Source organism: Oncorhynchus masou, chromosome 1 (assembly GCF_036934945.1).
Source record: "Oncorhynchus masou masou isolate Uvic2021 chromosome 1, UVic_Omas_1.1, whole genome shotgun sequence".
NCBI lineage: Eukaryota > Metazoa > Chordata > Actinopteri > Salmoniformes > Salmonidae > Oncorhynchus > Oncorhynchus masou.
Genome location: NC_088212.1, coordinates 45,980,579 through 45,995,398, shown reverse-complemented (window position 1 = coordinate 45,995,398; position 14,820 = coordinate 45,980,579). Strand labels below are relative to the sequence as shown.

The following is a 14,820-nucleotide window of genomic DNA, read 5'->3' as shown; positions in this document are numbered from 1 at the left end:
GGATGGACTGGATGTGCCATGCAGAGGAGGCATAGCAGTAACACTGATGGCATGCCCTCAGAAAGGTTCGAGTCTACATTCTAGGACACAGACCTCTCTGCAGGTTCATCATAACCTGAAATTTCCCACTAAAGAGGAAGGTAGATAAGACATGTTACCTTCAGGAACCAAATTCATTGAAAGGCAATGCAGGAAATAGACTAGACAACAGTCTTTGAACCATCAAAAGATGTAGCTGATCCCCTCTGCTCTCCAGGACCCATAGCCAAACCCTGGGATCATAAAGCAGCTTGGACTAAGGCTTGTTTGACTGCCTGAAGCCTGACTCTCCTACCTCCCCCAGCAGCTCTTCTACGGCCTGGTTGGGGTCGGGGTTCCCTCTGGTCCGGCGTGCCCTCAGCTAACTTCCAGGCAGTTGGCCTGGTTCTGGGGACTCCCCAAGACGTCTTCATCCAGATGACCGTCTCCTCCGGGGAGGAAAGGGGTCCACACCACACTGAGGGTGGGCAATACCTCCCCCGCCCACCCATCGCAACTTCATCACCACCAGCCACTCCAGCACCGTACCTCCCTCCTGCACTCGGCTGCAGGGGCCATAGAGAGGCATGGGAACAGGAAGGTGGTCTCGGAGGAGCCCTCTACACTAGCACCAGCCATATCGGATCTGAAGTCTGTAGGCACCTGGCTGCAGAGGGAATTCCCATTCCTCCTGATCCTCCTAAATAAAGTTTGTTTTCAGCACAAGCTGGGTAAGACTGGTTTTAGATTACAAATAAATTAAAGGGACTCTTATACCATTGTAGAAACACAAATTACTACTCTGATTTCTAATGTTTTTGTTGCCTAGTCAAAGAATTTTCATACTAAACTATCTCCTTGGCCTAATACTTTAGTAGTGTCTTTGTAATTGTATAGTAATGGAGTTTTGTGGAATAGGTGGAATAAGGAACATTTGGGAACTTGGGAAGTGTCAGATAGTGTGTGTGACTGACTGATAACTATTTTGTATCTCTCTGGTAGGTATTGCTGTGTGCTGGGATGGCCAGCACGTTTCCTTCGCCAATTCAACATTCAAGCACCTGGTGTCGCTACGGGTAGTCTTCACATTTTATACAACTTCGATCTGAGACCATAACTCTTATAGTTTTTAGGTTTTTACATTTTTAAACATTTGAGCATATTTCTTGAGTGTTATCTAGTCTACATAAATAGCTAGCTTGAGAATTGGTTGAGAATTGGCACACACCCCTGCGGCTGCTCGTGAGAACATACATACATTATTGATTAATAATGCATTTGATTATTTACTATTTGTCTGTCTGCGTATCAGGAGGAGATGTGGTTGTAGCACTGTGGATGATCATGCTCCTATCTAGAAAAATATTGTATCTCTACTATACATTCAGTGCTGCGCAGTTGTACAACAGGTATGGTAAAACCATGTTTCTTTGGTTGTCTCTTCATATGGCACTATAAAAATGTGACATTGTCAACCACTGAATGTTTAGGCCTATTCATAAGGTTAACTGTTTGATTTTGTTTGACATTGTTGTCGTTGATTTGGTTTTCTTTCTTATCTGTATGTGTACAGAATCCGTGTGGTAATTTATTCATTCATTTTGTCCTTTATGCTCTAATGTTATTTTCATTGTCTTTAGGCATATGTCACCATGTGACTACATTTCATGTGAGTATTGATTTTGTGTTTATTTATATTTTCACCTGTTATCACATTTAGTTTTGTTTTATGAAATTTGAGTTACCTTGTTAATTTTTGTTACTAAATCTTCTGTTGATCAATGAACGTTTCCCTTGTAACCAATAGAGACGAGACATAATGTATCACGTCTATCCATGATCAAACCTGAACCTGTACAGAACTGAAGTCTCATGTCTCATCGCTGCTGTTTTTTCCCCCACCTCAGCCCGATGTTTGCAAAACCCAACATCAACAGCTTTGACTTCTTTGATCTGGGCGATGGGGATCACTGACTTTGTTCTCAAGTACTTCACCATCGGCCCTGTTTCTGCCCAAGATCCTCCAGGCCTTTAAATCCATGGTAAGAGCCTGTATGAGTGAGTGTGTGTTATATTCATACTATTTTCTGGTGTCCTGAGGGTCACAGTTTGTGTGTGTTTTATATTCATTAAAGTTTCACTTATGTCCTGGGGGTCACAATGTGGGAGCATGTGTGTGTGTGTGTGTGTGTGTGTGTGTGTGTGTGTGTGTGTGTGTGTGTGTGTGTGTGTGTGTGTGTGTGTGTGTGTGTGTGTGTGTGTGTTGATTTTGGTGTCTTATCCACACGAAAGTGTTGTTTATAACATGTTGTGGTCACAGAAAGAGTGTGTATTTGTCATTGTCTGTTGGTGTTCTATCTGCGTGCAGGTTTTGCCCGTTGGGGTCACAGAATGTATTTTGACTCGGCTGATAAACAGGCCAATCAGAGAGTGAGGCTGCTGCCACTGAGCTCATTTCTCCCTGGGGGGGTGCAGAGGTGAGGTCATCCTTCCCTGGGGCTGGACCATTACTGCTGTGTGTGCTCCCACTCCTCCTCGGCTGCTGGGGTACCCGCGCCACTCTATCACTAAACCAACCAACCGACCAACCCCCACCTTTCCCACCACCCTCTGCCCCAACCAAACCTTGTCCCGAAACAGGCCCAAGTGGCCCACTTTCAGCCGATGAAGTCATGGCCACACATCAGCCAATCATTCTGCTTCGTGCTTTTGCTTTTGCTTCCATCCACGGAAGGACTGATTTAATGATCTCACAAGCACAAACATGCAAGTCGGTACAAGTGGAGGCCTACAGAAAAAGACCAGACTCTTGTACATTGATTTACTGTATATCGTGGTGGGTTGTAAATGTATTTGATTTACTTTGCTCTACTGTTATTTTAACATGGCTTGTTAGCTACATTTTTCGCACTGTTGGTGCACTCCCACTTCAGGGAAATTTATTTTCTAATAACCATGCAGCAAGATTGAATGAAAACGTACTTTTAGCAGCTGATAGGAATTACTTATAACGGTGGCATAACCAACTGCTGGGTAGGCTTTGATTGGTAGGTTGAGAGGTCAGCATCACTAATGAAACAAAACAAGCAGAAAGTCCCAGAATGCTTTAGAACTGCTTCTGTGGCTCAACGTTTCTGGCTGGAGTCCAGTTTCAGTTTGACATATCAAGTGGTTGTGTGTGTGTGTATAGCCAGGACTAGGGGCAGGAAGGGACAATGAGGAAAGAAGCTGCGGCCTGTGGAGCCTAGGCCAGGGGCCATGCTTAGTCTGGAGTGTGCTGCTTTAAAACTCTTACAGTGTGCTGCTCTTAACCCATAAAAGTCTAAGCCCTGTCAAAGCTGGGGGATGATCATTTAGCTATTTGATTTGGAATTTTAAGACCCCTTGAAGTATCAAAAATATATATTAAAAAAAATGGATTGAATAACAAATCCACCACATGGAACAACATATTTTATATGTATTTAACCCCTTATTTTTGCTGCTGTGTGCAAAAAAAATCCTAGTAAATGGGTGCGTGCAGCTGTCAAAGTATTATGGATTGAGATCATGAGAACTTGGAGAAATTGAGTCAGAACTGTTCACAGAGGTGTGTCCTCGAAATATTGCAAAATGGGACAGGACACTGCCCATCAGTGAGTGGTTAAAGAATAGAAAATGAGAGAGAGTGGGGGTGGGTTTGAGTCATTAAGTCGAGCAGAAAGGGAATCATAAAAAAGGAATCACTAGGGCACTATTCAGGGAAGAATTTGTAATGTTTCAGAGTGAGAATTTCTCATGTGTTAAGGATATTATACAGTGGTCACCAACCTGGTCCAGAGGCAGGCTTTTGTTCCAGGGCTGCACTAATGCACCCGATTCTAGTGCCTTGACTGTGTAATATGTTTATCTTTCAGTCGTTTGACCTCTGTGGACGAGTATCAGCCATACGCAGGGCTATGGAAATTCTCTGCAGTTCTCAGGTGAGAAATGATTACTTTCCCTAAAGAAAAGTATCAGGGCCAAATACCAGCCCACATCACTGCCCTATAACACTACTAGATACAGTTGTAAACCTTCAACTGTCAGTGGGTTTTGCCTGATCTTGCACTCTGATTGAATCATCTTACTACATGTACCGTATTAAAATGCAACATCAGAATAAAGATGCTGTATACAGTGAGTTGACCCTGTATGGCAGGGTTCCCCAACTGGTGGCCTGCGGGTGTTTTATTTGACCCCCCAAGTTTTCAGAGCAAAACAAATTGAGAATTATTATTATTATTACATTTTGGGGGGCATAAAAAACTGTAAAAACACCAGGAAATCAGCTCCAAGTTATTTTAAAATTGGAACTCTGTTCCCAAGTATTTCCATAATAGGGAGACACGTGATCATAAACAAATGTAAGCAAGGTTTGAAATGATTATGTTTTAGTCAAATATTATATCTGTTTGGGCTTCTTGTGGTCAGTTTGCAGTCTTCAAATTATTTCTATTTACTGTATGTTCCGGGGGCCCCGACCACCCGCTCAAGAAAAGATTGGGCCGCGGCTTAATCTAGTTGATAATCCCTGCTATATGGTATGGGAATGTAAACACAAGCTTTGTCTCCTTGTGACCACCTACCTGATGCTCGATCACCCATAGAGTTAAGGTGTGAGGGCCAGCAGTGCAGTGAGGCCGGAGATGTGTGTACTATTTGTCAGGGTGACTTCAGAAACCCCATAGCTCTTCTCTGGCATGTGAGAATACATACATCAAACCATAAGCTCTGCTACTACATACTTTACTATAACACCATTCGCTGGTGTTAACCATGGTAACCACAAGCCGACTGTAACAGTATGGGCTGTATCACAACCGGCCATGATCGGGTGTCCATTAGGGTGGCGCACAATTGGCCCAGCGTTGTCCGAGTTAGGGGAGGGTTTGGCCGGGGTAGGCCGTAATTGTAAATAAGAATTTGTTCTTAACGGACTTGCCTAGTTAAATAAAAGTTAAATTTAAAAAATGATTTTATATGACCCTTAGTGTGGTGTAGCTTGATGCTAAAGTCACTGTTCATGACTCTTTTGTTTCTTTCTGTGGCCTTACTGATCAATACTGTATTGAATGACTGACCAATACTCAATGCATACTCCTTTTGGTAAACCAAAGTGAATGTGAGTGTAAAGCCCATGTGTTTGTCTCTCCCATCTAGCATGTTTTCTGTGAGGAGTGCCTGTATTTGTGGTTAGACCGTGAGCAAACATGCCCACTCTGTGGTCATAGGCACCACCTCTGCCCACTTCCAGATCTACTATCTGGGATTGACAGCCATTAGCTTCCACTGGAGGACATTACAGAGGAATAAGTCATTTAAGTATGCCCTTACTGTGTTGCCCGTTGGAGTCTAAACTCTACAGTCTATACAGTTGTCTCATCCATCCTTGCAAAGAAATAGAATGTGAACTTATCTCCGTGCAGCACAGCAGTGTGGTATTGGTCAGTATTATTGTACAGAGTAGCTTGTCAGCACATGAATTGCTAATTTGCTGATGTATTTCGTAGATCTTTCACTAATGTTACCATTCTTGCAACAATTTACATGTTATACATTTCACCTGATTTCTAGTAAAGATACAGCTTATGTTTGATGACATCAGACCTACCAAAACATTTGAGAAACTCGAACACAAGTTGTGTGTTTTCAGTATGTATCAGATTGTTCAATGAAACCATGGTTGAAGCAGTATTGCTCAGCATTTGTTGAATGTTTTATGTTGTCATTACTTTTTGCATAACAATGATAGCATGAAAGCACTTTTACTTTGAAACTTTTATTATCCAGAGTGAGCACAGAATTCACAATGTAATACAAATGTAAATAGCATGTAAAGAACACATTCTTTATAAAAGACACAGATTCAGCACTGCAATTGAAAACTACAGTTTTTTGCGATATATAAAAACAGCTTATGTACTGTAAACATGAATAGCATGCCCTTATTTTTGCACACAAGATTTCTTGCATGGTTTCATAAACATTATCTGCCTTAACAATGCTGAGCCCCCAGCCAATTACAAAAGTTCAAAAAATAGAACAGTTGATTTGACTTATTTTTTTCGTTATCAATATTTGATTACAACTAACATCATTATTCACCTAATAAAAATTACTGCAGAAAAAAACCTTTACAAATTGGCTTTGCTTGGTCTCTAATTATTACAGAACCTTATGTAAAAGGTAGTGCCATTTCTCCACAGAGCACCATTTCCAGATTGCTCAAATGAGACGGGCGTCTAAAAAGTAGGAACATGTATTTTTTTTAATACAAATAAGCTTTTCAGTTAGGTAATTGACATCGTGTATTAGTGCATCGATAATTCAAGTGTAAGGTCGTCCACGTATGACAGTCGCGTGGGCAATTCTAGTACGTTTTTCCTTTGGTAACGATCAAGGGAGGATGACGTCACCGTTTTATTCTCGGAAAAACCGCCAGAGAGTGATTATACTAACACAATTTATGTCTGTTAAATCCTACTGAATTCCAAGCAGTGAGTCAAACAATAAAATAAACTGGGAAATAACGCAATTAAAAATGTATTCACACAGTACTACATCTTATACCCATAAAACAAGAACTGAAAATGTTACTTAATCTCTGTGACATAATGTTATGTCACATGAATTCCGAAGCACAACATTTTCCTTAGCCAACAAAGTACAAAAAATGTACCCTGTTCCTAACTGTCTTGCCGATTTTGGGGCATGGTTATTATGACCTCGGTGCACACTGAACCTCGGCTGGCTGTGGCTGGCTGTCATCCTTTTTCTCAGTGCAAATATTCTGACAGCTCTCTCTCCTCAGGATCCTGAAGGCACCATCTACAGTGGATAAATATTAATTGCTTTGAGCGTATAATAAAACATTTAGATCATATTTAGAAGAAGTTCATCCTCAGTGAATAGCCCAGCATAGTTGTATGAATAACTCCATGATACATACTCATTGAGATAAAACCCCAATTGTATAGATAAATAATCATCAATGATAAATACTAAATTGTAAATAAACTAAATCTCACACCAACTATAATTACATATATTTAACCACATGTTCGCAAATCACCCTGCTGAACATTGTTGGGAAGGTCGAGAATAAAGCGTCTTTACCCGCAACCAAGTTTGTTTGCATTACTCATAGCCAAACCAACATGCGATGGGCACCTGTGAAGCTTACCTGTTGCTGGTTTCGCCGTTGCAGTGACTTACATCTACAGGTGTCGCCTTCTAAGAAAGATTATGAGGACGGTGATTTGTATTGCTGTGCATACAAAGCCTCTAAAGCGGGCTTCTCTATTTAACCCAAGTTTCTCATTATATCTGTTATCTCGAGATCCAACCGTCCAGTTTTTATCCATCTCATCCCCGATCCACCTGAGGCGAGAGGCGAGTGACTGGGTCCCGGAGCATGGTGAGGTTCCTTGGGCACAGACCATCACGTCGCCGGGTAGAGGCAGAGGCTCGTCTATCGGGAGCCAGCACATATTCTCTACAAATCGCTCTATCTTCTTTATATGTCCCCTCCTCTGATCCGCTCTTATATAAAATTATCCTCTTTACTGTCCGGATCTGATCAGATCTGGACTGTGTTTCTCTCTCTCTCTCTCTCTCTCTCTCTCTCTCTTCTCTCTCTCTCTCTCTCTCTCTCTCTCTCTCTCTCTCTCTCTCTCTCTCTCTCTCTCTCTCTCTCTCTCTCTCTCTCTCTCTCTCTCTCTCTCTCTCTCTCTCTCTCTCTCTCTCTCTCTCTCTCTCTCTCTCTCTCTCTCTCTCGTTATACACGATTAAAGTCACATGGTGTGAGGGGTTTACATCATCTTTTCCCAAAAGAGAGAGGTAATCATTAACTCTTAAAAAAACGTCGTCTCATCTTATCTGACGAGCCTTTTGTTTGATAGGATGGAGGAATAGCGATGTCTAATTGGATAATCATAGGGTTTAAAATCAGTACAATACAGGCTACTGCCCCCAGATATTTTACACAATCGGAATTTTATGCTATTTGATAATTATGTATTTTCATGTCAATCTTATTAATTGTACCAGTTATTCGATTTTTAAATGAAATATTGTAATAATGCACCACAGTTCGCAACTCCTAAAATAAACAATGAGGAATTAAACATTGCGGAACTTTTAAGACCGCAAAGTATCTCTCGTCGGACAGTTTTTGTTCCAGGACTTCAGTGTTTGTTTTCGTTTTAGCATGAGCTATATAAGTTACCTCGCCAGCTACTAACAATTTAACCCTACCAATTTGTAATTTTGTCTAAAAATAACAAGTCAACTATATGTATGTTGTTGTAACTATGTTAGAAAAACATGGCAGAAGACGAGCTTCTGGCGTTCAGAGAGCATTGGAAGCAAGAACTGACGATTAAAAACGAGGCGCATTCGAACTGTAACGTTACTCTTCAACCAAGTCGGGAAGACTCTAAATTAAAACGGTATTTTGAAGATTTTGGTCAGAACAGAAGTGAACCAGAAAAAAGACAGGATTCGACATCACAGGGGAGCAGTAAGGGAGGACAGGATGCATTTTTGTCTGCAGCAAAAACTCCAAATGAGGATCAACCAGAGTATGTGTCGATAGCCGAGGGCTTGCTAGATGGAAGGACCAGTCCCTTGCTGGAGAGGATCCAGGAGGAGAGGACTCGAAGGAAGAGACAGTACCACAGTCTGACAAGCGCCTGTAACACCTCCTCCCAACAACAACCCCAGAGGAAAATTAACAAGGGTGACAAATTAGTGGATCAATTCATTCAAGACCTGGTAAGATGAGGGTGATAGTCTTTGTGAGGCAGCCTACCACTAGCCATTGTGTGGATCTCGATTTCATTGGTATTTTCCTATTTTTGCAGAATGAGACAAATGACATTCCCTTCTTTGACATTGAGTTGCCCTACGAGTTAGCTCTGAAGATCTTCCAGTACCTCAGTCGGACAGAGCTGGGGCGATGTGCTCAGGTAAACTGTGATTTTCAATCACATAAAAATCATAATGACTCTGTTGTCACTTGAAACATAGGTCTGAATATTGACTTTACACTGATTTGTTCAATCTATTCTGATGTACAGTATATTATAATCAATGAGTATTCATTATAGCCTCTCTGATACTTTCACAGGTGAGCAAGGCGTGGGGGGTCCTGGCAGAGGATGAGGTGCTGTGGTTTAGGATGTGTCAGACAGAGGGTTATCACCATGGGGCCTCTGTCTCTGACTCCCGCTGCTGGAAGAGCATGTTACGAGACTGCAGGAACTCTGAAAGCACTGTGCGCTCCAACTGGAAGGTAGGGGTTCAGTTAACTAAATGCTTTTCTGAGATGACACTTTGGCAACACTTCACCTGAAGTTACCCTTACACCCATCAAACTGTAGAGTATTAACTATAGTAACAGCATTGTGATTACATAGGGATGTCTAGAAACAACATGTTTTGTGTCTCTCTTCATACTCCTAGAATCGTGTTGGATCAATCAGCCAACTGCAGTACGAGCTGGGGAAAGTGTTGTGTGATGTCAGTTCCTGTGACAGCTATGTTGTTGCTGGGTAAGATATAACATAACCTGTTTTTAGTAGGGATGGGCACGGTTAATCAAATATCTGGATATCTGATTGGACATTAGTATTCCAACACTTTTTTTAATGCTTATTTTAACAATGAAAAAGCTTTGTCTGAATTAAATTGTCCATGTTAAGTTGTTACACACAAGGATATATCATGACATTTGAAATGCATAATTTGATAAAACAACAAACTTTAGAATGTGGTGTTTTACGTATGGCACATTGAGCTATTGCGGCTTCAGACGTCACATGGCTTTGACAGAACATTATTTACAGTTGTAGATTACAGTTCAGAGGATATACAATGGGATTGTTTTCTTTTCAAGCTAATTTTCTCTCTCATGCTCTATGGGTTGCATTTTAAATTAAAGGGCATTTTACTATCATAGCACATTTATCTCTCCGGTAAGCCCTGACAACGGTATGGTATTTTTCCCACTTCAAATAACGATTAGCCTATAGGCGCGCACCAACGCAGGGTTCCACAAGACCTGACACAGATCAATGTGAAACACTCACCAGAAAACACAACATATGATGGAGAACATCAGACTTCAAAAACTGTTACTATTCGCCTAGGCTACTGTTAGCCAAAAACTACCGATATTGTACCCTGAAAACAACTGAGCGCTGTTGTTGCATCATTCTGATTGGTTAAGAGAGTAGAGCAAAATATGTTTTTTTATTTTATTTAGACTATCCGGATTCCGAAAAAAAAACATGATATTATTTGAATAGTGAAATCATTTAAAATGCCCATCCTAGTTTTTAATGTCAGGAGGGGCAAGCAGTTGTGGTGATCAGCACGGTTTCAGCCAATAAATTGTGATCGGTAGAAATTGAGCTGCTGCACTGACTTTGTACTAAAATAGACCCACCACTTGTCTTTGGACTCCTTTTTTTTTAACTCTTTAAATTCAACCTGTTGTAAAAAAATGTTTGCATCAAGTAATCTACTTAAACTGACTGGGCCCATTACTGTAGGATGATAGCGTGACTTGAGTACTCAGCTACTGAAATGAATCTGGTAAACGTTGTATCAGGAGGCTGGTGCCCAGGGGGTGGTCTGATTAAATTCTCCCCTGGCCCCGGTGAACTCTCAGCCTGTGTCCCAAATTGCATCCTATTCCCCACATAGATATTACACTGCTTTTGACCAGAGCCCCCTACGGGCCCTGGTCAAAACTAGTGAACTATATAGGGAATAGGGTTCCATTTTGAGAGACAGTCTCAGCCAAACAACAGAGGCCTGCCTGCTGCTGCAAATTCTTTTTACCTACATCTATTCACATCTAGAGATTTGGATGACTGATTTACTAAGATACTCATTGTAGATTTTAGCAACCCTTTGAAATTAGGATCCTTGTTTAACCAAGGTTGCTTTTTTTGTGGACATTTTGTAATGACACAAGGTAATATTTCTCTCACTTTCATGTAGGATCTTGTAGATGCACTGATGAAGCAGAACTGTAGGTTGTTTTCTTCCTTGGAATTGATATGTCAGAAGTTTCCAGAGATTATTTGGATGAAGAAAAGTGCCAGCTGAGGCATAGATTTCTCCTGTTGATTCTTGGCTGAAAGATAATGCACTAATTATGTAGAGTGTGCGCCTGTTGTTACCTTCCTAACAAACCCTGAGATGTCAGATGGAGTGTTTTCGCCCCCTTTCCCCCTCTCTATCTGTCTCTCTCTCTCTCTTGTTTCCTCATGTTGGGATACGGATGCTGATTGAAGTAGGTGGTACAGTAGCTAGCTGATGTGGTTTAAGTTAGTGGGGGGGTGGAAGCTAGCTATCATACCATGTTTGTGCCACAGTGTTGTTAGTAGCTAAATAGCTGAAAGGTTTTATCCAGCAGCCCTTTGGTGCCACTCTCTGTGGTTGTCAGTCTGCAGCTTTCTCCAGCTGCCCAGCTCAGCACGAATCCTGAACCACATCCAGGCTCCAGCACCAGAGAGGGTCTCGGTCTGTCTGAGGCAGCCCAGGGCAGCTGGTGCTGGGGTATATGGCTGTGCCTGGGGTGGCGTGGCTTGTCCCAGGCCGTCTGTGAAGGACTCAGCTGCCACCATACCCACCCCCTGGAAAGGCTGTGTTGTCTCTGCCATGCCTCCAATTGACTGAGACTCACAGATACTCACACATTTGAACCACATCATCACCCACCCATTTACTGTCATGTTGCCCATAAGCACACAGACATCCACTCATATTCACATAATAATGCACGGATGGTTACCATGGTACACAGTTAGCATATTTAATGGGGAAAATTAAGATGCATCCTCATGCTTCATAGGTTGTGTTTAGACATGCAGCCCAGTTCTGATCTTTTTTTCCACTAATTGGTCTTTTGACCAATTGCACAAGATATTTTAACATCCAATTTTTTTCAGAAGACCAATTAGTGAAAAAAAATATCAGAACTGGGCTGCTTGTTTAAATGGAGCCTTAGGTCATCTCAAAATAAAAATTTAGCATCGCTTACATTGTTTTTTGTCCCCTCAGGTACACGTCAGGGGACGTGAGACTGTGGGACACACTCCACTGGGACTCTGCAGCCTCCTTCCTGAAGCCAAGCCCCCTGATGGCAGACGTCACCCCCAGACCTCACGTCAGTCACATCCGGGTCAACAACACTGTGGCTGTGGCTGCATATGACGATGGTGAGTGAGGGTCCTCAACTCTGCAGTCAACTTAGTGGCTTTTTTACTGGCTAGCCTTCCAGTTTAGGGCATTGAAAAGGGGCACCACCTGTTGGTCGGTGGTTTTTGCCGGTTTTGATAGGTATAACCACCCTGGTGCCTCTGTTAGAAGGCATGATAATGACCGGCAGGAGGCAGATGTACAGTTCACACTTTATTACCAAGTTCCACTAAGGTGTATGGACACATGGATGGCCACATTGAGAAGTCTTTGAGTACATGTTAACTGTATATTCTGCTCCTGTGTAGGATGTGTGGATGTGTGGAGCACAGAGACGGGACAGGAGCCCGTCCACCACTTCCAGATCCCTGGGAGGGTCCACGCCCTGGCTCTGAGCCTGGAGAGCCCCACCTTGGCTACTGCTGCTGGGCTAGACGTCCGGCTGGACCAGCCTGATGAGAGGGGCTACTGGAGGACCCTCTGCCAGGCCACGCTACCCAAACCTGTGAGTCTACCTTGCTCTCTTTCTCTCTGTCTATCTGTCTGTCTCTGATTTGTCTGGAAAAGCACCATCAGCTTTATAATTGTAATGAGGATTATGATACAATTCCCTGGAGCAATGATAGTGTGTCTACATTGATCCAGTGTGCTGTTGTGATTTCAATTTCAACTTTATGTCACAGTCAATCCATTATACCATATTAGTTTGTTCATTAACAGTGCAACTGAACTTTTCATATGGGAGCTAATTTAGATGTTTCACTCCCTGTGACAGTAGTCAGCAGGCTGAATAAATTTGCTATAACTTGTTCTAACAGAGACTCTGGTCACAGGTGGAGTCTATGGTTGTGGTGCCATGGGCCGGGGGGCGAGGAGGGGACAGTGTCCCACTGGTGGCCCTGTCTGCTGGGGAGACGGTGTTCCTGCTGGCCCCTGAGGACTTGGAACCCCGGGTGCTCCACACCGTCTACGGCCACCCCATCACCTGTCTGGATGCCTCGGCCTCTCACGCTGCCCTGGGGGTCAAGAGCTGTGGCTGGGCCATGAACGATGGAGGCAACAAGGTGGGTGCATCAACAGTGTACTAAAATAGTCTTTTTACATGGTCCTATTCATCAGGGCACAACTTTTCAAATAAAGATAAGGTGGTCCCCTTCTGTTCCAGACCGTTTTCCACAATTTTTATTTTGATGCCTAATGAATACAACCCAGCTGTGGCTTTTGTTCTACTGTCCTTGGAGTTGGAAACAGGGTTACATTGAGGTAGCTATGCCAAAGCTATGCGCAAATGTGAAGCCCACACCATTATGTTTCTAAGCACTCAACACATTTGGACGGCTACAAATTGGCCAACCTTGAATTAGGCTTTTATTGATGTTAGTATAGGGTGGAATTGCAGTCCTAAATTAATTGCAACTCTATTATGTCACCCCAAAACCTGCATCTCTCTGAGTCTGAGTAGCAATGCACCAATCTGAGTGTATTTAGAGTCTCTGGGACCCCAATGGGGTGGTGCATCCCAACTTGGGGAATCTGGGACAGAAATGGGGCCACCCGCTGAGGATTGTGGGCATAGAAATAGCTGAACTACTCCTACGGGGTATTGTTCCTAATTACTGTAGTATTTAGTTTACTCTCTTAATGCACAAACTCTCTCACACACACGCACACTAAACAAGTTTAGTCTCTTGTTCCCAAAGAAGTTGCTGTTTGCGGCTATTAATGTCTTGTATCTAAGGACCCTGCTCCTAACGGAGGCTCATACCTTTATTTATCCCTCTGCAGATTACATACCCAGGAGACAAAAGAGTTGCTCAGGGATCAGGTATGGGTTTCAATATGAAACCATTGTCATGCTTTCCAGTGTATTTCAAGAAATTTTTTTGCAAGGAGCTGTTTTTTCTGTTTTGTGACCAAAGGAATATCTCACTGTTTCAAAAATCCACTTAGATAAAAACCTCAGTCTGTCTCTCTCCTCTTAAAAGTTGTATGTTTTGTTTAGCACCAATACTGGTACTTAAGTAATTAGTCAAGTGACTAGGGACCGGTCCCAAATGGAGCCTCTCTCTGTTGGTTCGACAGGTCTTTGGCAGACTCTCCCCCTGACATCATTACAATGTTCTCATTGCTGATGTTGTTATATTAGCCCTACAGCACCACATAGTGGACCTTAGAGAAAGTCTGAGGGATAACTTTACTCCTTCCTCTCAAGGTTACAGCTAAACTGATCTTCCATGGGCAGTTTCTGCATGTAGACCAAAGAATCTGCCGGGATTGAATGGGATGCGCGAGATAACGAGCGGCATTCTTTCAATTTTTGGGGGTATCGTCACTGGTTATTTGGACGTATCAGGATTGGGCGAAGGCGGTGCTTCTACTGCTTTGCCTCGAGTGCTTTGCGTGTGTGCCCACACAGATCGGAAGGGGGGGACTTTTGCCTGAACTATCCATTTCTAACTTTTCAATTTCTAAGTATGAACACAGAAGTTGATCATGCATTGGACCAAATTACACTCAATTTTACTGCTGGGTTAACAGAGATTACAGCTAAACTAAATCATATTATGA

At 42.6% G+C, this 14,820-nt stretch overlaps 1 protein-coding gene and 1 pseudogene across 1 annotated transcript in view; both read left to right on the top strand.

Annotated features, from left to right (window-relative positions):
- Nucleotides 1-186: 186 nt before the first annotated feature.
- On the top strand, nt 187-5,813 carry LOC135545274 (RING finger and transmembrane domain-containing protein 2-like; annotated as a pseudogene).
- Nucleotides 5,814-8,214: 2,401 nt separating this feature from the next.
- Nucleotides 8,215-14,820, top strand: part of fbxw8 (F-box and WD repeat domain containing 8) — a 31,887-nt gene continuing 25,281 nt past the window's right edge. The window contains exons 1-7 of the mRNA XM_064972888.1: nt 8,215-8,814; nt 8,904-9,008; nt 9,170-9,334; nt 9,505-9,593; nt 12,115-12,272; nt 12,561-12,757; nt 13,086-13,316. Coding sequence (XP_064828960.1) covers nt 8,365-8,814; nt 8,904-9,008; nt 9,170-9,334; nt 9,505-9,593; nt 12,115-12,272; nt 12,561-12,757; nt 13,086-13,316 — 1,395 coding nt within the window. The 5' untranslated portion in view covers nt 8,215-8,364. The remainder of the gene's footprint in view (nt 8,815-8,903; nt 9,009-9,169; nt 9,335-9,504; nt 9,594-12,114; nt 12,273-12,560; nt 12,758-13,085; nt 13,317-14,820) is intronic.